The sequence below is a fragment of the Oreochromis niloticus genome, linkage group LG2, assembly GCF_001858045.2.
Source record: "Oreochromis niloticus isolate F11D_XX linkage group LG2, O_niloticus_UMD_NMBU, whole genome shotgun sequence".
NCBI lineage: Eukaryota > Metazoa > Chordata > Actinopteri > Cichliformes > Cichlidae > Oreochromis > Oreochromis niloticus.
This window is the reverse complement of record NC_031966.2, coordinates 18,544,271-18,569,347: the sequence shown is the minus strand read 5'-3', so window position 1 is coordinate 18,569,347 and position 25,077 is coordinate 18,544,271. Positions and strand designations below refer to the sequence as shown.

General features: G+C 40.3%; 2 protein-coding genes across 3 annotated transcripts; one reads left to right on the top strand and one right to left on the bottom strand.

The window, feature by feature from the left end:
- Nucleotides 1-539: 539 nt before the first annotated feature.
- Nucleotides 540-10,698, top strand: lamp2 (lysosomal-associated membrane protein 2). Its single transcript, XM_005467410.4, is given in 10 exon segments — nucleotides 540-710; nucleotides 3,552-3,664; nucleotides 5,393-5,603; nucleotides 5,711-5,872; nucleotides 5,962-6,146; nucleotides 6,148-6,354; nucleotides 6,449-6,559; nucleotides 6,917-6,971; nucleotides 7,058-7,225; nucleotides 8,328-10,698. Coding segments are annotated over 10 exon segments (1,392 nt in total). The 5' UTR covers nucleotides 540-670; the 3' UTR covers nucleotides 8,468-10,698.
- Nucleotides 10,699-16,353: 5,655 nt separating this feature from the next.
- On the bottom strand, nucleotides 16,354-22,365 carry atp1b4 (ATPase Na+/K+ transporting subunit beta 4). 2 transcript variants are annotated; one of them, XM_003445203.5, is made up of 9 exons: nucleotides 21,653-21,843; nucleotides 21,463-21,519; nucleotides 20,729-20,945; nucleotides 19,064-19,192; nucleotides 18,839-18,943; nucleotides 18,302-18,501; nucleotides 17,666-17,722; nucleotides 17,481-17,573; nucleotides 16,354-17,384 (listed from the first exon to the last, which is right to left on the bottom strand). In XM_003445203.5, the coding sequence occupies exons 2-9, from the start codon at nucleotides 21,514-21,516 to the stop codon at nucleotides 17,223-17,225; spliced, it is 1,017 nt and encodes a 338-aa protein (XP_003445251.1). In that variant the 5' UTR covers nucleotides 21,517-21,519; nucleotides 21,653-21,843; the 3' UTR covers nucleotides 16,354-17,222. The 2 variants fall into 2 exon arrangements, with proteins under 2 accessions (XP_003445251.1, XP_005467464.1); XM_005467407.3 differs by lacking the exons at nucleotides 21,463-21,519; nucleotides 21,653-21,843 and adding an exon at nucleotides 22,238-22,365.
- Between the last annotated feature and the right edge of the window lie 2,712 nt (nucleotides 22,366-25,077).

The window sequence follows — 25,077 nt, the reverse complement described above, 5'->3', positions numbered from 1 at the left end:
GAGGACAAATGATGTGCTTTTTTTTGACAGGCTGCTAGTAATAAGCTGCCTAAAGATACAGTTTGAAACTGGTTCTTTTCCAAGTTGTCATGTTTATTCCTCGAGTTAGGTCCCTTCTTATGCTTGAACAATTAATAAGTCAGTGTTAAGTGGCTTAACAAACCAGGAACCGGACTGAAAATGAGTGAAAAGGCGGTCAATGTCCAAATAAAAACTCTGAAAGATCTTCAGAAAGCTTGGAAAACTATTATTCAAGACCACTTTTGAAAAATTCCAAAATGTAAAGAAATGCAGGTTAGCGCAAAACGTTTGCACAGCAGCGTATTTCTCGTGAGAGTTCACTTTCGTTTACTGAGAAGCCGAGTCCAGCATAAAGGGAGATTCACCCTAATTATAATAGTGTGAAATCGTTGATAAAGATTTTATGAGGCGCCATTATACACTTAGGTTCGTGTTAGCTTTAAAATGCACACGGACCAATAATTAGTCTCCATAAACGAGATTTAAATAGGGCCTGGCTCCACACCTCTTATAGGGCTGGCACGTCGGTGTCTGTCATATGACTGTCATTTCCTGGTATCGTCGGTGGTAGCTGCATCCAAACACCACTGACTGAGCGTCTCCGTCGGTTGTTTTCTCTCCAGTGGCTGACCCTGCAAACTACCCAGCCATGATATCTCGCTGCCTTTTCTTTTTTGTGTTTGGAATCGGTAAGTATCTTCAAATTAGCTTAAAGTAAAGAAGGGGGCAGGGGGGGAAATCGCAGTCTGTTTCTGAGAAGTGGCGTGATTAAACTTCTGGGACACGCCAGGCCTGTCGCTTCAGGGCTAAATCTTACTGCTGTTCTGGAAAGGAAAATTGTAGAGTATAAACGTAGTTGAAGATATGTGTTCAACTGCACAGACATAAACGTGTTTGCTTAGAGTGAGTATAAAGTACAGGCCTTAAGCGTTTCAGTCGTGATGGTTAGCTGTCGTAGCTCCATGGCTAATTGTTACATACGTCAACACTAAACTGAAACGCAGCCAAACGGTCGCCTGTAGCTTTCAAATTTACACATATATAGCTGCTGCTTGTTTTATTACCACAAACAAACAACAACAAAAAAGCAACAAAAAAACCTCTGAAATAAAAAGTAGCTGCTTCCGCGTTAATTTTGCAGCTAATGTTTTGGACAACTATCGCTAGTGTCTGATGGCTTGGTGATTAGATAACACCAGGTTTGGAAGCGAAAGTTCCAGTTAATCATGAAGCCTAAACCCGTCGGAGTCCTATCCTCTGCTGGATAATACTGGCCTAAAACAGGTCAAGGTTACAAGAGCAGAAGTGCATTAGAAAGTGCGACATTAAACGAGCTGTGGCTCCGATAGTTAGCATTAGCTTTTTGACAGTTTACTGGAAATTGGCACGTGACCGTGAAGCTGAAACGCTTTACCATAGAGCTAAAGTGTAGCATAAAAAGCTAAGCAAATACAGAGTAGAACTACAGATGATCTGGATTATTGAAGAGTCTTTGATTTTACAGATGCTTATTTGAAGTGAGATTAAGTGAAGATAACTTCTAATTGCTGGGCTCAGACGGATAGATCGCTGTTTGTCTAATAGTTTTCCGGTAGTTTTTCTGGAAAGTTCTCATCTATCGCAGAAAATATGCCACCCTATCGGAATTCTTTAGCCCTGTTGCAACTACGCTGTGTACTTTGTTACTCTGATAATAAAGGGGGTATTTCTGTGGCCTGAAATCTGTGTTAAGGTATAGCTGAGATTGTCTGCCTGTAAGACAGATTTCATAAACACCTGTGTGTCTTGTGGACTTTATAGGTTTATCACATTACCTGCAGACCTGAGATGATAACAGAGCATGCTGTTAAAACCATAGTTGGCCTATAAATGGACTTCGGCCTTTAATTGCACGCACATTTTTGTGGGCCGGAGTATCTTGAACATTTTTTTAAGTCTGTATTTGTAGTGTGTGGGAATTTTTGTTTTTTCATTATTTCACCATAAAATGATTTCAAATGACTGTAAACCAGTCATGTGTTCAGAAAGCAACTGTTAATCGTCTGTGTAGACACCACACTGGTTCATCGCTTGAGTTGGGTGGCTTGTTTGTCATGTTTGGATGACTCACAGGTCGGTGTCAGGTGGTTTCACAAAGGACAAGCATTTCTCTGAAAATTGTCAGGATTAAGAACTGGACTAAAAATGAGTGAAATGTCCAAAGTGAAACTTTGAAAGACTTTTAGAAAACTTGGAGAAATATTATTCAAGGCCACTATATTGTGTCTTTGTGAAAAGGCCAGGACTGTTCGGTCTAGACCGACAGAAACTGAGACCTTTGGACACAATAGTGCTGACACTCCTTTGCACTGGAGTCGCATGATTTCTTTTTGTTTGTTTGTTTTGTTTTTTGGGGGGGTAAAAATCTAGGCTGGAGTTAAATATTTATATATGCTTTGGAGTTCCTGGCTACCCTGCAATAATAGCTGTTGGTATTTAAATGTTAAAGAAAAGGTGCTTCAGTGTTTACTTTAACAGATACTAAACTGGAACATCTTTTAGAAAGGAAAACAGATAATCCTGTCAGACCGCTCAGGAAAACACACTATCAGTTTAACTGATGGGTGATGCAGAACAAGTTTAAGCAAGTCTTAATTCAAATGTTTTTGGGGGTTTTTTTCATGTCATGTGATAAGCTGCTGATAGGATAGGTTTTCAGCCCTCAATGACAGGATGTGTTAAACCCCAAGCTTGGTCGCCTAAGCTACTGTGACTAAAAATTAGCTGCTTCTAAGGGTGAAGATTTATTAGTAGTAGTAGAAGAATTATTTAAGGTTTGCCATGATTAGGCTTGCGTTAGTTACATCTGCTGCTGTACATCTGTCATCATGAGTTTGACCTCCTTCAGAGAAGGCTGTAATGAAGGCAGGACCTACTATAGGTTATCTCTCAGCAGGATGACAAAATGAGGTTGGACAGGATGAGCGACTAACTTTGAAAACGTCTTATTTATCTGAGGTCCCAGCCTTGATAAGAAAGTTATGTTTACATGACCTGCATAAAACAACATGGTGATTTTGTAGTCCATCTTGTCAGTGTTGTAGTTCCACCAAAGCAGTCATACATGATCAACATTAATCATTAAATTATGAAACTGTTATAGTCTGTGCTCCATGGCGCTCTTACACATTTGCTTTACTTTTCTTTTATTGCAATGTGCTTTGCTTTTTTGGTCATTTTCCCTGAGCTACAGCTTTCTGCTTCCTGAACACATGACTAGTCACATTATAAAGTGACGGCATACTTGGTATTGGACTTTTTTTTTTCTTTTTTTTTTTTTTTAAATGAGGGTGTATTGGTGTGGATGTGGCTTTTGTGAGACCCTGTGATTGAGTGATGACATCTGCATAATTTGGCCCATTTGTTGGTCTGAAGGGACTGACTCCCATCCCCTCAGCGACCTTTTAAAGCATAAAATGTCACAATTAATGTTTCTTATGAGTAAGAATTATACAGAAGAAGAAAATACTAAGTTTTCCTTTTCTTTCCAGTGTTCCAGCTATCACATGGCATTGAGTTCAATGTCACAAAAGATGGAAAGTTATGCCTCTATGCCGATCTGAAGCTCACATTCTCGGTCACCTATGAAGATCTTGACAACCAGGTGAGTGTTTTTGTCTTAGCAATGTGAATCACGATTCTTAAGTCTACAGTAGTCCTTATAAATACTGTGCTGACGTGTGATAGCAGCTCTGCTCTTATCAGACCGTTTTAGCTGTGACAGTGTTTTTTTTTTTTTTTCTAGTCCTCATGTGAAGAGGAAATGAGGGGTTCCCTGAAAAAACAAATTTTAGTTGGTGTGTTTTCCTGGTGGATATCCTGCTCTTGCAGTGTTGTCTTGTGAAGTGTTGTTTAAGTAATCTCTTAAAGTTAATTTTTGTTCTTTCTTTTAAACCCTACAATCTGATCTGTTTATCAAAATGTTACTTTTTACACACACAGTTTTCATATCTTAGTGGGGACGTCTAATTGACATAATGCTTTCCCTAGCTGCTTACCCTAACCATAAAAAGGATGCCTAATCTTAACCCTTAGGTTAAAGTTCAGTTTAGGATAATTGTAACCCTGACACTAAAACCCTATTGAGTTTCAAATGCCTTCAACCTTGTTGGGACAGTCATTTTGTCCCCGTAAGGGCTGTTGGTCCCGTAAGTATAGTAACATTCCAATTTTCAGTCCCCACAAAGATAAGTAAACATGGTACACACACTTTTTTTTTTTTTTTTTTTTTTTTTTTTTTTTTTTTTTTCTTTTTTTTTTTTTATGGATCCCCACAAATGATTTTAGTTTTAAAACTTGTTGACAAATGTAGGAAAAAGTACATCAGTCCATTAAAATGCCTCTAAAGACTGTAATCATGGGGGGGAGGGGAGAGACCCTGTTTGCAAATCAGGAGGCATTTACAAACTCTGTGCTCTTCGGACTTGTCAGGGCAGGTGAAATTTAAACGGATTTCCACTGCTCTTGAAGCCTGCAGGATGAAGGATGGGTGCTAGTCATGATTTTACAAATGTTAAACTGCTATCACAAACTCCTGTCAAGTGTTAATAGACTAGGCTACGGTTGGCTAGTAGTTGCTAGTGTTAAATAAGCTTCATTTCTAATCTCTATGAACACACACAACAGAACTGGTTCCTTAATTTTGACTTGTGGTTTTCAGAATCTGCTTTTGTGCTGATCATTGGCGTTGACTGTATGTTTTACTTGTATCTGTATTATTATATTTTTTTTTTTTTTTAAAAGGGGGGGGTGTGACATGTTGGTATAATTTAAAATCTAAAGCTGATTGGAGGTGGTCAGTAATCACTGACTGAAAATTAGAAGCTTTCTTGTTTTGCTCATAGATTGTATAGAAGATGGATGCAGCTTCTGAGTCTAAAAAGTGAAGCCCTGGCAGAAATGCCTTGACACGGCTTTCTCTTTAATGACCAGCAGGGGGTGCCTCCTGGTTGAAAACCTTTCTGTCCCTTGCTCTGTGACATCAGGAAACGCTTTCATGGTAACTTCATGGTTTCTGACACTAATGTCATGTGATTGAAGTTTATTTTGGTAATTGGTCACAAAAGGTTAGTCAATGACCGAACCCTGGAGACTGGCTATTCAGCCTAGGTTGTGATTGTGACAGCACTCAACTTGAGGATTCACAATAGCCATTCTGATGACCTGCATCCATCTTTTATACTGTCTGAGCTCACCCCTTGCTTGATTAGCTGTGGATCCATTTTGTTATTAATTTTAAATGTATTCTGCTTTGCACATCTCAGAAGTTAAATGTTAAACTTGTCAAGTGTGTTCAGATTAAGTTCCTATGATAATTTACACTGTCTTTCAGACTCAGACAGCTGTGTTTGCTTTAACTGATGACGCCGATTCAACTAAAAGTACATGTGAGCCCATGCACTCAATACTGATGCTTAATTTTGGAGCGGGTCACTCTTTTACTATGAGCTTCTCCAAGATTGGAGAAGGTTACGAGGCGGACGTATTCTCCTTTACCTACAATCTCGGCGACCCTGTCCACTTCCCTAACTCTAAATCAAAAGGTAACATCTACATCTCTTGATGTGTATTTATTTTAAAAAACAAACAAAAAAAAAACCTTGGTGACAGATCTTCTTACTGACTACTTTGACTTTTCTGGATTTGTTAGACACTCCTACAGCAATGGGGGTTCTTGACATTAAAAACATAGGCATGGACACCTGCTACTCGTGCAAAAGTGAAGACCTGATCGAAAGTGGTGATGTCAACATTACGCTGTGGGATGTGCTTATACAGGCTTTTATCAGTGATGGCAACAAGAGTTCTGAAAGTAAGTACGCGTGCTGTGACGCAGCTCATCCTGGCTGTTGCGTTTTGTACATTTCTGTTAACGTGTTCTTCTGTTTTCTCCTCGCACAGTAAGCTCCTGTCCTGCAGATCAACCCGTCTCAAGTACAACTGCTGGTCCAAATACCACTACTACCGCTGCCCCTAATGCCACAACCACACTTGCCCCCAATGCCACAACCACACTTGCCCCAATACAACCACACTTGCCCCCAATACAACACACTTGCCCCCAATACAACCACACTTGCCCCCAACACAACCACACTTGCCCCCAACACAACCACACTTGCCCCCAACACAACCACACTTGCCCCCAACACAACAACTACGACTGTCCCTACTACCACCCCGGTACCCACTCTCCCTGTACCCAGTACTGGGAACTACAGCATCAGGGCTGATGAAAATGGCACAGTCTGTCTGCTGGCCAACTTTGGTCTGCGCATTGGTATTAAGGGCGAGGTAGGTTTCATATACTCACAATTGTAACCCCCCTTCACAGATAATTTATCGTTTATTGAGTTTGCTTCTGTTCTGTCTGGCTTAAAATTTACAGGAAATGAATTTGGATCCCAATAGGGCCAATGTCTCTGGATCATGTGCTGTCAACAGCAGTGAGCTTATTTTGGCATCTAAAGAAATGACTATCAAGTTTACCTTTACCAATGTAAGTCCTCAGAGGTAAAATCATTTATCCATGTGGTAGATCAACGTTGTCAAACTTACTAAGGGTCACACTGCACATATACTTCTTAGCCGTTTTACTGTCCTTAACGTGACAACTCCACTTCCAGGAAAACAAAAAAGAAAAAGTAACGGGTGGTTATGTAACCTTGTATTATCAGTATTTACTTCACAGACAGGAGGTATGAAAACCTGAAGTTATACAACTCATTAATTAAAGAGGAAAAATGCTAAGTGCTTTTATTTTAAAAGTGACAGGTATTTAAGAGCTTTTGAGGAATGCCGTTGACTTCAAAATGAAACCTTCAGTTTCCCATTTTCTGTTTCTAAACTTTTACAGGACACAAAGAAATTCCGCCTGCATGCCCTGAGCATCAGTGTCAGCACGGGCTCTGGTAACTAAAAGATTCTCGTATAATCACATACACCAGGCAATATACTGAGAAGAAGGCCAACTCTGTGCTGTCTTTCTTCCTTGAAGGTAATTTTTCTGCAGAGAACTCCAGCCTCAATCTGTGGGAGACCTCCATCGGCAGCTCCTACATGTGTAACAAGGAGCAGACCTTCAACATCACCGACGCACTCACCATCTACACCTTCAGCCTGCATGTGCAGCCCTTTGGAGTGAACAAAGGTGTTTTCAGTACAGGTAGGTTATTTTTGAAATCTCTAATCACCTGGTGTACAGACAGTGGCTGTGATCATGATCAGAATATGGCAAATGTTTTATGGATTTATCAGTGCTGGTTAACGGGTTATTATTCAGGGAAGACATTAAAAAAGAAATTCTAGTTGGTGTTTTGAGAACTGTTCAGTAATCATCCTCTCCCAAACCAGGCTCACACAACTGCATAGTTGTGGATCTGTGACATGCTAGTTTTACCTGTTGGAATTTGGACCCAGACCTCAATTTCATAAGATTGGTGACTTAAAACAGAAGTTGTCTGGCATAATTTTAAAAAAAAAAAAAAAAAAAGGGGAACCTCTGTAAGGTTTTTGTTGTTGATAAAATGTTTAAGGTAATCGCCACCATGTCTAATTGCTGGAAGACTTTTATCATATCCAATCTAGGAGAAACACAACACCTTTAGACACACAGTAGTTATCCTGTTAATTTAACACTCACTGTTGCACGTTTGCTTCCGATTAGCCATTACTGCTCTCTTAATTGTAACAGACTGACTTTTATGTTTTATAGTTGATGGTTAATGTGTGCACTGGCTAGGTTAACATTTGTGACTGCATTGAAATTCCAGATGGAAGACGTAAAGATCCGTGCTGTTGCAAATCAATATCTAATAGTAACTACTATCAATATTGGTTCTTTTTGAGAACTACAGGCAGTGTTAGAACTTTAAATATCAGGTTTTCCTGCATATAGAAAGAATTTGGGTGCCCCAGAGTGGGTTCTATACATGCAAGCGGTTTACTCACATCACTGAAGGAAGCTGTGCTTTTTATTGCCTGTGTAGTCTTAAATTAAAGCACTAAACATCATGAAAATGAGGTCGGGTTCATCCACCTAATTACTTCATAAACATCTACAATTACATCTCTCATTAAGTCTTGAGTTGAAAGAAATAAGATTTGGGTGTTGTGTGCTCTAAAAACAAAAAAACTACAGATAGTCTGACCTGTTGTCCTGCTGCTTCACACGTCTGTCTCACAATGTTGTTTTTTTTTTTTGTTTGTTTGTTTCAAATCACAAACACACTGTTCTACCTGCTGACTGACTCTCTCTTTATCTGCAGCCCATGAATGTTCAGTGGACGACACCAGCATCTTAGTCCCAATCATTGTTGGCTCTGCTCTGGCTGGCTTGATTCTCATTGTAGTGATTGCTTACGTGATTGGTCGAAGAAAGACTTACGTTGGATATCAGACTCTTTAAATTCATATTGCAGTCGATCTTGTGATGTTATGGGGGTTCCCAAGCCTGGTCCTTGGCCTTCATGGTCACACATTCATGAGTTGGTCTAACACTAAATCTACAGTTTTGTGAAATGGCATCAGTGTGGAGGGGGAATCAAAATTTACTGTCTGATCATTGAGGTTTAAAGTTTTGGTTATTTCATAAAGATACAGGAATTTCTCTCAAGGACCAGACTTGTCTACCCCCAAGTGTTTGTGGTGTCTGTTTTTTGTTTCCTCATGTTGTTTTTGTTTCCCCTGAATGTCTTTTCTGTTGTTGTGCTTTTTGTTAATGGGCAAGTGCAAGATCCATCAAGCATTTGTTTAAATTGGATATCTGGTCATTCAAAAGTCTACCATTACCTTTTCATAAACGAATCCCCCTGAACGCTTTCCACATTTCTAGCACAAGATGTGACCATGTAATTGGTTTCTGTAGGATCCTGCACTCGCTCAGCAGACATTCCCCCCCCTTTTTGGTTTTGTCATGAAAACACATTTGTTTTGATTTTTTTTTTCTTTTTTTTCTTTTTCTTTTTTTTTTACCCCATTGAAAATTTGAGGTTTTCAATTGATTGATGTCACAGCAGCTTTTTTTTTTTTTTTTTTTTTTTTTCTCTTCTCCTTCCCTTGAAAGTTCATTAACACAGATGAATGTCTGCTCCTTTTAAAAGGCTGTAGATAAATATGCCTTAGTTCATGTTCGCCCCTGTAGAGCAGGAGAAACATCAGATACTTGTCCTGGTTATGTGGCTCCAGTCATGTCATTGATCATATCAAGAGTAAAAGCACACATGGCGCTAATGACTTTAACAAAGGCTCACCGATGGATTATAAAGACGCTCAGAGTGACAAACCTGTGTGTGAAGCCATTGTTAGTCATTACATTTGCACATGCTCTGTTCAGATAAACTGAAAATTGTGTGGGGTGGTTTTCTCTCTTCCTCCCCCTCCTAAGACATTTTGGCATTATGTTTAGAAAAGGGATCGTACTATTGTGTAGATATTCACTTTCAGCACAGATGATTCTGAAATGGGGATACTTGCATGTAAATGCACTTAAACACTCTTTATATTTTTCTTCCGTTGACTCTGCTGTCACATGATCTCACCTGTGTAAAATTCTGGGCTTTGGCCTGAGCTCTGTGGGTGGCTGCTGCTGGATCAGTGGGTGTTAAAGCCCCTGAAAACTTTGGGTTCAGAGCTCTGCATCTTTAGATATGTCACTGAACTGAGTAGGAATGACAAATGGTGCAGAAATGGTTTGATGTGTTGGGAAACTTGCAATTCTCATGCATCTCTCTAGCTCACAACTTGACATGTTCATATCATGTTTGGTTAATCTGTGCTACAACTCTTAACAAAGTCAGTCCAGTTTTCCAAATGCCAAACTGTTTCTGTTAGGTTTCAGCTTACCTGTCTCTTTAAGACATCCTCAGGCTGTAGTTTCATCAGATTATTCTAATAAATGTGCAAGCAACCACACAACTGCCAGGATAACTTTAATTGGTGTGCTGAAATTAGTGATAACTTGACATTAAAGAGGCTGAAAGTAGGTTTTCAGGACCTTTCAAATCAGGGAGTTGGAGCAGAGTAGCACAGTTGTGTATGGCAGGCCACAGAATGTGTTCTTTGTAATGACAGACAGGCTGTGACACAACAGTAGCTGTATGTTAATTCAAGCAGAGTGCTGTGTACTGTTTATTGTTCCAGCTTGTCGCAGCCAGAAATCATTACTTTTTTTTTTTTTTTCCAAGATGCTTGTGAAATTTTGCTTTTCCCAGGTCACTGTATATGTGTATAGTTAATGGCACTTAAATAAGAGCTTTGACTTTTGCTTGTGATTGTTGCTGTTTGTATTTCAGCTTTGTACAAGTTGCCTTAATGATGAAGATGGGTTTTGCAGCATTAAGAGTTTTAATTAGACAACTGTCAAATCATCTAACAAGCTTTGCTCAGTAACTTTGTCCTGTGCATTCAGTAACCCACTGCTTACTCGCGTGATTTTTGGCTGCTTAATTTCCCTCCACTCGTGGAGGAGAACGCACACACTTAAAGGGAATCTGTGCTGCAAGACAATCTGTGTGTTATGTGGATGCAACTGATTTCCTCTGCATTTTCTCATGCTGTTAGCTATAATAAATTGGATTTCAAATTGTGTCAGTGGAGCTTTTTAGTGTTTTCTACAGAAATAAAAGAATGTGCTGTTGACCCACTTGAGTAAATGTTTATGCTTTAATACCTGGGAGATTCCCTTGTCAGACCACTTCTCTTTCAGCTGTCCTTTCAGTAACCATGTATTGTATTATATTTATGTCCTCTGTTAAGCCTGAGACATTCACCTCTCTGCTCTCTTCACTCCTGTTTAGCTGAGGAATGCCTGGCTGATGGGGAGAGCTTCCTTGTTCCCATAGCTGTCGGAGTTGCCCTGCTTGTGCTCATTCTTATTGTTCTGCTGGCCTACTTCATCGGAAGAAGGAGAAGCATGGCCACCGGCTATCAGTCTTTCTAATTTCTCATTTAGAGCTTTCAGCTATACAAAGGATAGTTGCTGCCTTTGACTAATTGTGGGAAAAACTACCATTATGTGTTGTATTAATGCGTCTATGTAGTGTTGACAGGTGTTCAATTGCCTTCTTGCTGAGAGCCAAACTGATGCCGTTCTGTCTGTAAATTTGAAGCTACAGCTTAGCCTCACATAAAGACTGGAAACGGTGAGACTGCATCTTTAGATTTAACAGAAGTCTATGTGCCAGCAGCTCAAAAGATCACTTAGGTTGTTTTTGTGCATGATTCCTGCCCTGAACTCTTTCAGCTGATACAGAAACTGCCAGCTCCTTAGGAAAAAGGCTATGTGATGTTTATCTAAAGAGTGCCATGTTCTGCATACTACACCCATCATGGCTTAAAGTTCAGTAGTGCCACCATGTACAAAATAGACCATTTCTTGCAGAAAATGTTTGTTTTTTTTTTAAATCAAATGTTTAAGATGCACAAATTAAGTGCAATAAATAAATCTGAGGGACTAAATTTCTTGGCTGGGTGTGGTTAGATTTAGAAATCCTGTTTTCTCTCTTGGCGACAAACAACTTGTCCATATTAAAATCCACCATGAGGGTGGGGGTTATTTGTTAATCTTATGTGCTCGGTTTAATTCACAGGTTGCATTAACGGTCTGTTCAGATTGACCTGACTTTAAAGATGCTGACATGACCAGTTTCCAGTGTTTATGCTAAGCCGTGCTGACCAGCTTTCTATCAGCAGGTATAAGGGCGGCGTTGATTGGGTTTGGCAAAAAGGCGTTTTTTGTGTATTTTCCATCACTTACTACACTTTAATAACGATTACACTGACTCAAATAATCCCTTATGTATTTTGACATATTTATCTCCCCCACCCACCACCACCAAAATCAACACTACTGTTGTGTTGCTGATTGCAGTTCCTCTTCTCTTCTCACTGCTTCCTGCTGCATTTCTAACCCAAACTTCCCCTCTGAGTGGTTTTCTCTAGCACTAACCTGTCCTTTCTGTGTGTCTCTCTTTCTGTCAGCTGAAGAGTGCTTCCTGGATTCTGATTTGAGCTTTTTGGTGCCCATCGCAGTTGGCGTGGCACTCAGCTTCCTAATCATCCTTGTGCTTATCTCTTACCTGATTGGTCGGAGGAAGAGTCGCACTGGGTACCAGTCCGTGTAATTCAACTCCGCTGCGTCTTCTGCCCCTTACAGCTCTTTAAAAAAAACACCTTCCCAGCACTTTCCTGCCCAAATTTATGCTCTTTTCCGTTTCCCGTGAGGCAGCGTCTTCCTAAAAAAAAATAAATAACCTTTCAGCTTATTTCGCAAACCCCCTTTCAAATTTATCCCCTCCGTTTTGCTTTGATGCCAGTGACTGAATAGAGTACCAAAACATTTATGATCGATATTGCATCGTTTGATTATAGATTGCATGTTTTAAAAGTTAAATTTATGGCTGTGATTAGCCTTCCACTTCCTCCTCCCTTCCCTTCCGCCACCCCAGAGAGGCTTTTTGCTCTCGGTTTCTGTGCTGTATAATAGTATATGTGTAAATTACTCTCTTGTATAGAATGAATGACACTGATTTTTGATGATATGAATGTACGAGCAAGCTAATAGAGCCACTGTCATTAATTTCCCAGACGTTCGTATTTTTCACTCTGACCTCCATGTAAGATGAACCTCTTTTTGATGCACACACTTGGTCTCTTAATTGTAGCTCAATTAAAGGGACGATAACAGGACACTTAACCAGCATTGGGACCACTTTTGTTTGTTTTTTGGGGGTTTTTTTGTTAAATGAGTTTGTTTCTCACTCATGGTAGGAGATTTATATTTTCCTGAAATGTACATTTGTTTACACATGAGTACTTGGTGAGTTAATCATGGTGGTGTCCCCTCGTAACCCTGTGATATTTGAAAAAGCTCAACAAACGCAGTAGACTCAGGCTTACACCGATCACCCGGATCGAACCGCATACTACCCCATCCATGTCATAGTACACTAACGACAGGTGAAGTTCAGGTGTGAAGACGACGTTTCCTCGAGTCGTACCGTTTCGTTCATGTGATTCTGAGCGTCCGGTCACTCCCCGACAGTTTCGTGCCTTTCTGTTGTGCACCTCTCGAGTTGCTTGCTTGAAGCTTGTCTCCATCTGATGAAGAATGTGATGTGATGAGCTTGTTTGACACAAGTGGGGAACAAATTAAATAAAGTTTGGTTCTTGTTTTGTATCATTGTCATTTTTTTTTTTTTTTAACTGTTTCTACTTTGCTTTACTTGTTAAAGTGTAGACTTAGCTAGAAAACTCATTTCCTAAGTTCTGAAAATATCTGCTGTCCTGTTGATGCTGAAAACAGGATCATTTTAAAGTCTTTAGTAATAACCTACTTAAAAAAAAAAAAAAACTTCAGTAATAATGTTGTTCTGCTTCAGGACCTTTATATATAAATACTCATTTTGGTGGTTAGAAAAGAAGACAAATGACCAAAACTGATTGAGGGCCATGAATACAGCACCAAATTTTATGATAATCAAACAATTTAGTTCAAGATTTTTAAAAGATGGATGTGAAACCAGATCATGTTGTATTTGTTAGCCTGACAGCTTCCTCAGAATCACTCTACCTAGGTTAATATTAAATTAGAGGAGCATTTCATAAACATCAGGCCTCTAAATCTTGGGGGTTTTTTTTGGTTTTGTTTTGTTTTTTTCCAATGTAATCGTGCAAAACTAGGAATGTTTCAGAAAATGTTCACACAACATTGGGGAAACATGACCTTCTACTTCTATCAGTTACTCCCTTTAGAGATCGCCACCACGGATCACCTGAGCATCTTCCACATCTGTCACACCAACCCTCTGCATGTCCTCCTTCACTACATCCATGAATCTTCTCTGTGGTCGTTCTTGTTTCCTCCTAGCTGGTATCTCCATCTTTAACCCCCTTTATCCAATATATCTACTGTTCCTCCTCTGCACACATCCAAACCATCTCTGCTTTGTTCTCTAAATTTGTCTCCAAGTCACTCACTCCAATCTTCACCTCTCTCATGCACTGCCCGTTGCTGTGGATGATTTACCTCAAGTATTTCAAATTGTCCACCTTCACTACCTCTACTCTTTGCATCTTCACTGTCTACACCTGTCTCCTTCTCATTCACACACATGTATTCTGTCCTGCTTCCACTGACCTTCATTCCTCTTCTTTCCAGAGCATTCCTCCATCTCTCCAAGCTCTTTCACCTGCTGCCTTCTCTCCCTACAGACCACAATGTCATCTGCAAGCATCATAGTCCATGGAGCCTCATGCCTGCCCTCATCAGTCAACCTATCACTATAACTTCATAGTCAAGATTTAATTAACGTTAGACACACTGAACACCTAATGGGTCTTCACCCAACCTGTGCTTAAGGTCACATTTGTCATTTTCACTGGCTTTTAATTCCGATTAGTTTCTTGTCAACCAGTGACAAGAAAACGTGTTACCTACTTTTAGTACTTAAGAAATTCAAATAACCTGTGAACCTCACGAGCTGCTACATCACCAACATTCTGGTTTAAAAAAAACATTCCTCTAATGCAGGGATATCAAACTCATTTTATACTGTGGGCCACATACGACCCACTTTCATTTTAAGTGGGCCAGACCAGCAAAACACTCCTTTCTGTCAGGTTAAGAGGTTTACCTTCAAATGTAATCCCTGAGATATCTTAATACACAAAAAAGAAATGCGAATCATCTCTGCTGCTAAGAAATAAATGTGTGAAATTGCTCATTCACCGGGCTGTCCTGTCATTATAAAACAGAACGTTTTTTTGTTAACTGACAAAAATGTTCTTTTTTCAGAAAAAAAATTGGAAATTTTCTGTCCTTTAATTGATCATCTTTTAGTTAATTACTTTGGTGTAGTAAGGGTGGAGGCCTTTATCATTTTGAAACGTTATAAAATTTAAAATGTTTTATAATGTTATAAAAAGCCATCTAGTGGGCTTGATTGGCATTCTTGCTGGGCCATTTCTGGCCCCTGGGCCTTACGTTTGACACCACTGCTCTAACGCAATCTGTTAATTTTCATTTCATAATGTTGTTTGGAGGATGTTTTCCCACCTTAATATCATTGTGGGAATGTTTCATAAAAGATTAGAGTATAATCTGCTACTCCAAGCCATCCTCAACATGCTGCAGGGAGAATGAGATGTCTTAGGTTAACTTTTAACATTTCAGGAACATTATATAAAGAAAAAAATCCACCCTTTCTTTGAATAATTAATTAAAACATGTGCTCGATAACATCATTAGAACTTGTAGGTTCTATTGCCAATGTTGTAGGAACTTTCCCTACAAGCTCGAGAGTCTTGTGACTAAACTGCATTCAAAGGTTAACGGGTGTAAACATTCACACTGCTGAATGATCAAATGGCCTAAACTGTGCATTTGACTTTGATTGGCTACCTGCTTTTTATAACCTGTAACAAGCGCACACAGCCGTGACTCTCATGCTGACATGAAAACAAGCTGACCCTGGAGTTGCACAATGCTGAACTGATATGGAGTATCAATGCTGACTTTGCATAAATGGGTTTCTGACATTTAATCTGACCTGGAAACCAAAATGTAGAAAAAGCATTTGAGCTGCAACAACACACTGTGCTGACAAAAGAGAGACAAAGAGCTCCTGCACTGGGGCATGAAAAGCTAAGAGAGAAGTATAAAATGAAAGAAAGTAAGTAAAGCCCTTTGTGTGTACACGATACTCCCTTTGGTAGAGCCCCCTCTCGTTAATCTCTTATTACTCTTCAGTTCCTGGATGCCTGCAATTGAATTACCCTTATCCATTTCAGGACTTTGCTTTAGCCAATGTATATTTTCAACCTGCCTCCATGTCCTCGTCATTCCCCCACATTACACTAGAATTAAATTTGAATTTTTTTTATAACTTTTTAACTTGTGCATTTGTTGAGTTGCCAATAATATCGGTAATGGAAATTTGAATGTTTTCCTCTTGTACGTAATCAGTCTCACTGTAGAATGATGGATTTAAATTGTTTAGAAATACTTCCCAAACTGATGGGCAGCAATAATTACTTCTCTAAGATCACTGCTGCTGTCTTTCTTGCTTGTTTTGTGGTTAATCAAGTGCATTTTGCATTTGAGCAGCAGCCTCTTACTTCTTAGGAAGCATTAAGTGTTTACTTTATAACCTTGTTTTATAGCAGCTGCCTCTGTGTAATATCACATCTTTTTTTAAATATGAGTAAATCAATTTAGATGTGCTTCAAGCTGTTTTAGCAACATGTCAGAGTCTGTGCAGGCTGTTAGTGATGTGGAAGAAAACTTGCAGTACATACCAGAACACTGTATTTATTGTAAGAGCTATAATAGGAATAAATACAACACTGATACCAAGTTTAGTAGCACAGTTCAGGCAGGATTAATACTATCACAAAATAGTTATAGCATAATTAAAATGGTACAGACCTTTGACAAACTATTTCACAGCACAGTGCGTCTCTTTATTGATCAGTCATGTATAGTATTTCATTTTCCAAAGCGAATGTTTTTTACAAAAGAAGAAGTGATACTTTATCATAAATGTATAATACTGCTCTATTCAACAAAAATATAGTAATCATGTATTTGCATTTATTATGTCTTTTTTTTTACTGTGTAAGTACAGTACAAGTCCTGCTTTCAGTGTTTGCATGATAGTTCTTTGAATTCTTACAATATACATGTTTGAAAAATATAATGCAAAACAAATTAGTACACTTGGTCGCACAAAAATGTGCACGAAAACGTACGATCTAACCTGAAAAATCTCTAATTCCCTATTAATGTTTAATTCATAATTGGATTTGCATAGCCAGAAACTCTAACTAATGGGCAGAGTGTAATTTAGTTCGATTAATCTCACTAATCATTACAAAATATCAGGAATCGAACAGGAATAACTCGCTCTAGGCACTCGTTCCTGTGCTCAGCACTGTTTGTTGTGGGTGCAGGTGCCAGTAGCACACTCATGGTACAAAGAAACAACAAAAACACGAGTAAATGTCTACTTCTTGAGGATTTTGTTTCACAGCAGAAGAGATTTAAGTGAAAGACGAGGACAGGGGCAAATTACATATCTCATGGAAAATAATGGTTCAATATAAATCTTGTCTCGTGAATGTTTTCCTGCCTCGTCTCGTGAGCGTCCTGCGACACCTTCGCCTTACGCTCCGACCTCCAAGGAGAAGGTCACGCTGCCCAGGTAGCGGTCAGTGGGAGAATCGTTAATGATGCCCTTTCCGTTCAGTTTGCATTGTACTTGGATGTTGGTGCCTTGCTGTACGCCCATAAAACGTACAGCCACGACCGGTGAAGAGTAGTTTACCTGAGAGAAGAGAGACAGAAGATTAAGACCCGACGGGTGTTTTAAATTCGACTGCTGCTACAGCATTTCACCGACAACGATGAAACTTTCACTCACATGTCTCAGCTTCCCGTAGTATGGATAATACTTATTTTCAAAAATGCTTTTGGGAAAAAACTCCATTTCTCCCAAGACTTCTGGTGTTCCTTTCTGAGAGAGAAACGCTGGTTTATTTTTATTGACTTACTTATTTTTATACACTTTCAGTCATGAGTCAAAGAATCAAGAAAAAAAAACTGTACCTTAACGCCACAGGTCACATTTATCGGTTTCCCCTGACCAGGTAAGTAACCAAGGATCTATTAAAGAAGAACAAGAGTAAGAGAGAAAAAGTCTCACTCTGTAAGCACCAATGTAAAGATGCACTTTTCAACTCTTTTCCGTACATTAAAAGTGGATTTATCTGACAACGTCTTTACATTTAAAAGTGAAATATTCCAATTTTTTAACTACGGCAAAGCCTCATTTTCTCTCCTGTAGTTTTTCCATCCTGCATTGTTTGCATGCACACACTATGTATCATCTTTGTCCCAAACTGAATTAGATAAGTAGATTTTTTTTTAAAAAGGCACAACTGATGGTGAGTTTCCTTTGCCCTCTGTGTGGGGGCACCGACTGTTTCTGTTTGCAAGAAAAATCAGATGTAAATATGTGAAAACATTCAAAAATGTTTCTAGTTAGGCATGAAATAAGCACCCAATGAAAAAAGGCTTTCTCTCTGTCTTACCTAGAATGACCACAAGATGTCACTCACACAGTAAATTGATAGTAAAATTGATTCATAGTACAGTAATCTGGATTTCTGATGTTTTAAAATCCATTTTTTACTTTATAAATTTTCCAAGTTTTGGTGATTTGCTTGCTGGCACTCATCTTACCCGATTCATTCGAAGGAGGATGCATGGCCTTCCCTGAGAATAGCCAAAGTTGGGGTCCTGCAGCCCTGAACAATGCCCCAACCAGGACCGCTTAAACTGACACGCTTTCCGCTCTGCAGCCTCGTCCAAGTCGTCCTGCATGAAATATGTCTCCTTATCGCAGGGAATATTCTTCCTCTGCTGAGCAGCATCGTTATACGCTGAAAGTACAGAGCAGAGAGAAAGGGGGAGGGAGAATGAGAGAGAGAGGAGGGCATAAATAAACCTTTGCAGTGCCCTGCCAGGCTCAGGCCTCTGATTAAGGAAGCCTGACAAAAGCTGATTGTGAAAAAAAAAAACCCAGGACTGAATAGCAACCCTCTGCCCACAAAGAGGCTTCCCTTCCCAGCATGCCCTGCAAGGACCAAATAGAAAAAAGGGGGACAAAGGCAGTGAAGATGAGGATTAACTCATTCTGTGTCTCTTCATTTTAAACAAACTCAACAACCTTGTCAGACCTCCCAGCTTTGACCACCCCACCTCGATCGCATCACTCACGTCTTAGATATTCCTCCATAGACCTGGCGTACTTCCTCCAGGATTTGCGATCAGACGCGTTAAAAGCAATCTCATGGCCTTCTAGGTGCGGGGCCATCGTCATACCTGCCAGTGGAGACGCAGAGACAGTCAACTGTGCCGAGATTCAAGGAGAAGCAACAGACAGAAGGACAGCTAGAGGGACAGAGAACAGAGGAGGTGGTTTGAGTTTGGAGTTATAGTTACCTGGTGGCATCACTCTATCGTTGAAGGTGGGGTGGTAGGGACTAATAGACCACATGAGGCAAAACAAACAGCCGCCAAACATGGCTGCAAGAAACAAATAAAGTGCAGCATAGAAGAGTAGGATGAGGCCTGAATGGTGAGAGTGAAGAAAAAAATAAAAAGAGGCATTAGGGAGTACTTGCACAAATGTGGATTACATAACAGGCAACACAGCTCCTGATAAATTACATCTGATCTGAGTGAAGGGGAATAATGAACCATAAACAATTCCCACTTTGCTCAGGCAAACCATTTGGTCTGTCTGGACTCCAGCTACTGTCCTTGATCAGGACGGTCACTAATTTGTTTAGTAATAGAAAAGCACTGTGGTCCCCTCGTGTCTGCATTTGCGAATAACTCCAATGGCTTTGGTATGAAACCCATACTGAGCTAAAGCACGGACCTCGTGCCAAAGAAATCCTGAGAAATAGCACTGGTCTGCAATTTTCAATTAACAGTCCATTAGCTACTAATCAAGCTAAACGTGTCCTAAATAAAATGGCTTTTGCTGTGTGGGCAATTTCACAGGGGACTAGCTGTAGCCAGCGTTGCGTCCCCTGAGCCACAAAGGCCTTTCTGTTTGAGCTCAGTGAGAATTCTCCCAGCTGTCCTTTCACTCAGGAACACAGTGAACCTCCGGTTGCCATCGTAGTGAAGGTCTTTTAGCAGCCATAGAGGCACAGCCAGCTCCAAGGAACCCCAATCACCCCACTCTGGTATTGTGTCCCCTCTTACACACTCGTCTCACAGGACACGCAGCACAGACTTCAACTCGGGGTCTTTCTTCAGCAGACACATGGGCCCCACTCTTCCACAAGTGTGCACGCACACTGGTTATGTGACCCGGGGATCCGGCATTGCAGCTTATGCAAGTAACACACACTTTCCTTAGAAGTTCTTTCTGCACACAGTTGGATCATGTTTGCCATTGTGTGAAAAGGGAGGGGGCTCAACAGCATCACATAGCAACTACCCTGGTTATACCAAGAGGTTGCTCCATCACCACTGACTCAACAAACTCGTCCAGTGTGTCGCTCATGCCAAAAAAGTTCTCCAGCGCCCAAAGCTCAGTTTGGCAGTTAGATTTACAGGGGGGGGAAAAGAACATGAGCACCTCTACGTGTTTTACTGCAACTGAGAGGCCACAAGCATGTTAAGTTCAGCAATGAGGTCGCCAAGGCTTTGGGAAAGAGGCTGTGGAGAGCATGGTAAGATGTAGAGGAATGTGTTTCCTGGCCAATGTGAGGCCTTGAACAGTGCGTCCCGCTGGGGAATCGTCCCCAGGCAGTCTGTTTTTGTCGGGACACTCTGAATCGTCCATGCACCTATGTAAACATTGAGCATGAGGACACACACACACACACACACACACACACTCGCAGCACAGTGAGCTCAGTCACTGGACTGGAAAGACATTTCTCACCCTAAAACTATCCCTGAGTGCATCTTAAAAAAACACACACACTCACCGAACCACCACATTTGCACGTTATTTAGGATGATTAACTGTGTTGCACTCAACATTAAAAGTGTCGTTATGGTCATATGCACTAAAAAATATATGATACAAAATGTCCCTTCCCCATAACCCAACAGCAGAGAATCTTTCTTTCTTCATCAACTCACTCCAGCTCTTCCCAGAGCGACCCATGAATTCGTTGGTCTCTGCATTCCACAGGTATTTCTTCAGGTCGTCTATTTTCTGGTGGAGCGTCCTCTTGGGAATTGGCCTGCGCTTCCATCTCTCAAAGTTCAGGTCTTCCTGCTCTAGAGGCTGATGCTCGGCCAGCTCCTCCTGCTCTTCCTCCAGCTCTTGGCCATGCTTGAGTATCACTTTGTGAGGCTGGTGGAAACAAGAAGAGAAAAAGCCCTCACCACACATATTCTAAACTGCTGAGTTCTACAGTGAAACCTATTTGCTTTTCAAATTACTGCAGGAAAAAAATGGCATGCCTCCTGATCTGAGTATGACCGATAACATAAACTGCCAGACAGCGCTCTGCATATTAATGAACTGATGGTCCTGTCCTCCGTTTCTGCAAATTATAAACCCGCTGGTGACCTTGTGGCACTCGTTGGGAGAGCTGACCTCCTCTGAGTGGACCCTCCTGCTTGGAGCAGCAGCTGCAGACAGCAGAGCTGGAGGGTCACTCTGACAGCCAGCTGTTACTGAGTCTCAGCATCCAGAGGCCAGGACACACAGATCCCAGAGGAGCCACGGGACACATCATTTGCGAGAGAGAGGCCTTTATAAGAATCTGCTGCTATAGGAGGATGGGAGGGGGGTTGATAACTTTCAGGTTCATCAAAAATGCTCATGAGCCAGAGGAAAAAAAGAATAAAATAATCTCAGCACTCACAAGACTTCTAACAAGCTTCTCCTCAGCTCCTCCCTCTGTGGAACTGGGCTCCATATTCTTCGCAGAAAGAAAAGGTGCCAGTTAAACCAACCACAATCCACGGTGTCCATTAAATTACTTTTCAATTCAAAGCCAAGCTATCTGAAATACACAATCTGTGCTCTATCGATGAATGAAAAGTCGGACATACCTGAAGTTCTCTTTTCAATTAAAAAACACGGATTAATAAGTCGAAAACCCTATTGGCCCCCAGAGGAAAAAAAATATTATTTGTCAAAAAGTTTTGGGGGATTTCATTAGAAAGTTTTAGGCGTGCAGGGGGAACCGGGTGTGGAGAGCTTCCTTCAACTAGGCGCGCATCATAGTGAATGAGCGCTGGACGGAGAAAAACTGGGGGTGGGATACAAAGTGCTTTTTCTTTTTTGGGTCCCACAGACGTTTTGGCAGCGGCCTGGATCACAGCACTGCATGCTGTACACGCACACCATCAGCCATTGTCTGCTAAGGTGAAGCAAAGCCTGAATACAATATTTATAGCCTCTCCGAGGACAAGACACTCAATCAGCGCCTGGCTGCGTACTGTAAATGCGCAAAGATCTTCCAGCAATTAACTATTTTTAAATTCTTAGTTAGACATCTTTGACTCGGGTGTTTATCTAAGTTAAATCACAAATCAAATCAAAGTAAATCAATCATTAGATACACTCCACGCACGTGTATGCGCACTAATCCAGCTGCCAGCATCCGCAATTTCAACGGATTACCATAAACTAACCTCTGGTGAAGTAGTCCTCATCCCTGATCCCATTAGCACTCCGGTCACGTACCGTTCTGTTACCCCCATACTAAAGTGGAAGGGGGGAACGTCCCTAAGAAGTTCCCCTCCTTCTTTTACATGAAAAGAGAAATTGCGTCATGGAAAAAGCAATTCTTTGAGATATGCGCGGCAAATCGTGCGTGTGCGTTAGAGCTCGTGTGTTTTACAGTAAAAGCCAAATAAGGATGTTTGCAGAGAACTAAAAGTCACAAAAATATATTTCTCAATAGTTCTCCTGTCAGTGCAGATTAATAACCTGAACATGTCCTTCAAAAGAAAAGTGAGCAGGGGTGCTTCCAGGATTTTTCTGGGCAGCTGGGGCCCATAAAATCCGAATATTTCATCAGAAATGAAAATTGTTTAGAGAACACTGGACATATTTACATTAATTTGTATTGAGTAACTATTTTGAAAAGTACTCCAGCTCAATGTCACTTATGGGGGACAATCATATTTCATGCTCAGGGTCTGTGCACAGGCAATGTAAAGGGCCGTTCTTCATTTCGTTTCTTTGTTTGTGTGTGTAAATTACAGTTGTCCTGAGACAAAGTGTAAACACAGTTGTTGAAAAAGTAGCTCTCAAATAATATTTAAAATACAAAATAGCTTCTGAGAACCCCCCAAAATGTCCTTTTTCTCTTGTCCCAACTGATAACCAGATTTCATGTCAAATAGAAGAAGTTATAAATCCACGTTTTTGTTTTAATTATGTTAACACATTTCTTATAATTGTTAAACCAGTGTATCTAGAATCAACATATTCTAAAGAACTGTAATTGTGCACTGCAAGTAAATATGTGCCACCCTATTACCAAAACCTATTTAGACTCAAAAAGTGTAGGCCAATTCAAATAAACAAATTAAAGTGTTACAGTAACCACCAAGACAAAATCAAATGGACTGAGCGATAGAACAGAACATATGGGCCTTATCTCTCTGGACCCTGTCTATATCCTGGACAGGTCAATGAATATAATATACAATATTTAAAATAAATAAATAAAATTATTCCCAGTGCTATCCACTTGTTGAACGATGGGAATGTTTGCTTACCCAACGCTATAATATTGTGAGTATACTACTTTGAGTATATTTTGATGCTTATTATGACTTTTACTTAATAAAGGTCTAAATGTTTGTTTTCTCAATTTTGTAAAGCAGTATAGAAAACTAATTTTCAGACTTTTATGTGTAGAAAATATGATTCCCTCAGGCACCTTCCTTTTCTTGGACCCCCATCACAGAGCAGCAGGGAATTCATAGTGGCAAAGATTCCTTTCCTAAGAAGTGTTTTTGAATGCAACATTAACCCTGCTCCTCTAGCCCTTACATCAAAGTTCGATTATAGCCCATTTTTCAGGATCTGCTGGTCTTTTGGGGGCTTCATCTTGGATACAGGTATGTACAAATTTGTTTTAATGTGTTGAGACTTACTGTGAGAGTTGTTGTAGTCTGATCGTGGTGTCTGTGGACCAGGTGCATTTCACTTGGTACCTGTTTGGCTGCCTAGTACCAGTCGTTGGTGAGTAATTGCAGTTTACTCCCCTGCTGCTGTTTGTTTAGGTTTTATTGTATTTTATTCTGGTTTTTAGGCTAATAAATTGAAATATACAGTGGTTTCTAGTTCAAGGGAGTTGCCCGGTCTTTTCATTGTTGATTACTTTTTCGTTTTTAGTAAAGCAGGAGGTCTTTTTTTGAGAAGCTGCGGGCACCTTTGGGGAGGTCTTCTCCCCTCATTTGTGAATAAAAGCACTGCGACACAGGTGTAAGGGACTCCGTTATGTTTGAGTTAAGGAATATTAAATAGCTGGACACACCTCTTTGTAGGTTTAGCTGAGCTGCTATTTTTCCACTGTGTTCTAGAAATGTATTGAAATAGACCAATATTCTAACTTAATGACTCAATCCAGTCTGGTGTCTTCTGTGTGGAGTTTCTTTATTCTCTCCACGTCTGCGTGGGTTCTCTCTGTGTACTCCAGCTTCGTCCCACAGCCCGAAACCATGCAAGGGGTTAACTGCTTATTGTAAACTGGCTGTATAGGCCTGCAATAGTATTTCACCTCTTGCCCTGTGATAGCTGGGATAGGCTCCAGCTTCCTCTTGACCCTGACTTGGATAAGCCAGAGAAAATGGATGGATTTGTTTAATAAATTATTGAAATGAATTACCCATGCATCTGCCTCGTCTGTACTAAGTCTGAGTGCTTTTGTGATAAATTGTAATTAAGGTTCGCTAGAGTACATTTCCAGGGATGGAATTCCCAGGTGGCTTTTTTTAAAGTTGGTCTTTCTTCCAGTCCTCTTTCAGCTGTTCCTCCAACCCGCCACACTAGAAGAAAAACAGCTCCTGTTCGTGATACTTCTGAGATTTCCTCACATTTCGACATGCACTCAAAAGCATCCCTGTGAATAAATGATTAACAGTTTCCCAGAACGTCTCGCAGTTCTTGAACGCAACGCTGTAGTTGTGACGGTTGGTGGCGCTCGCTGCGCGTCCTGAGGCTCACTGAACACCAAGGTGAGACTTTTTTATGAGTTTCTCTAGAAGTGTGGATTTAAATCTTCATAATATCAAACAAAAAGAAAAAAAAAGATTTAAAACACTTTTAAACTATATTTGTCACAAAACAGGCTGGATGTTTAATCCCTGTTTAATCCCTGTTTTCGGTGATAATCCAACTATTAGAGAAAATCGTTAATTCACTCTTACACCTCCTATTTATTTGTAATTTCTGTTAAATCAACATCATTTTGAAACTTCAGCCTTAATCTGAAATGTTAAATTAGACTCATTTTTAA

What these genes read in the sequence shown, in the direction of transcription:
- atp1b4 (XM_005467407.3), bottom strand. Translation starts at nt 22,306, where the DNA reads ATGGGGGTAACAGAACGGTACGTGACCGGAGTGCTAATGGGATCAGGG. An exon ending in TCCTCCTTCGAATGAATCGG is followed by an intron (nt 17,723 to 18,301) that starts GTAAGATGAGTG and finishes CTTCTTTAATAG; the next exon opens with ATCCTTGGTTACTTACCTGG. An exon ending in ATGTGACCTGTGGCGTTAAG is followed by an intron (nt 17,574 to 17,665) that starts GTACAGTTTTTT and finishes TTTCTCTCTCAG; the next exon opens with AAAGGAACACCAGAAGTCTT.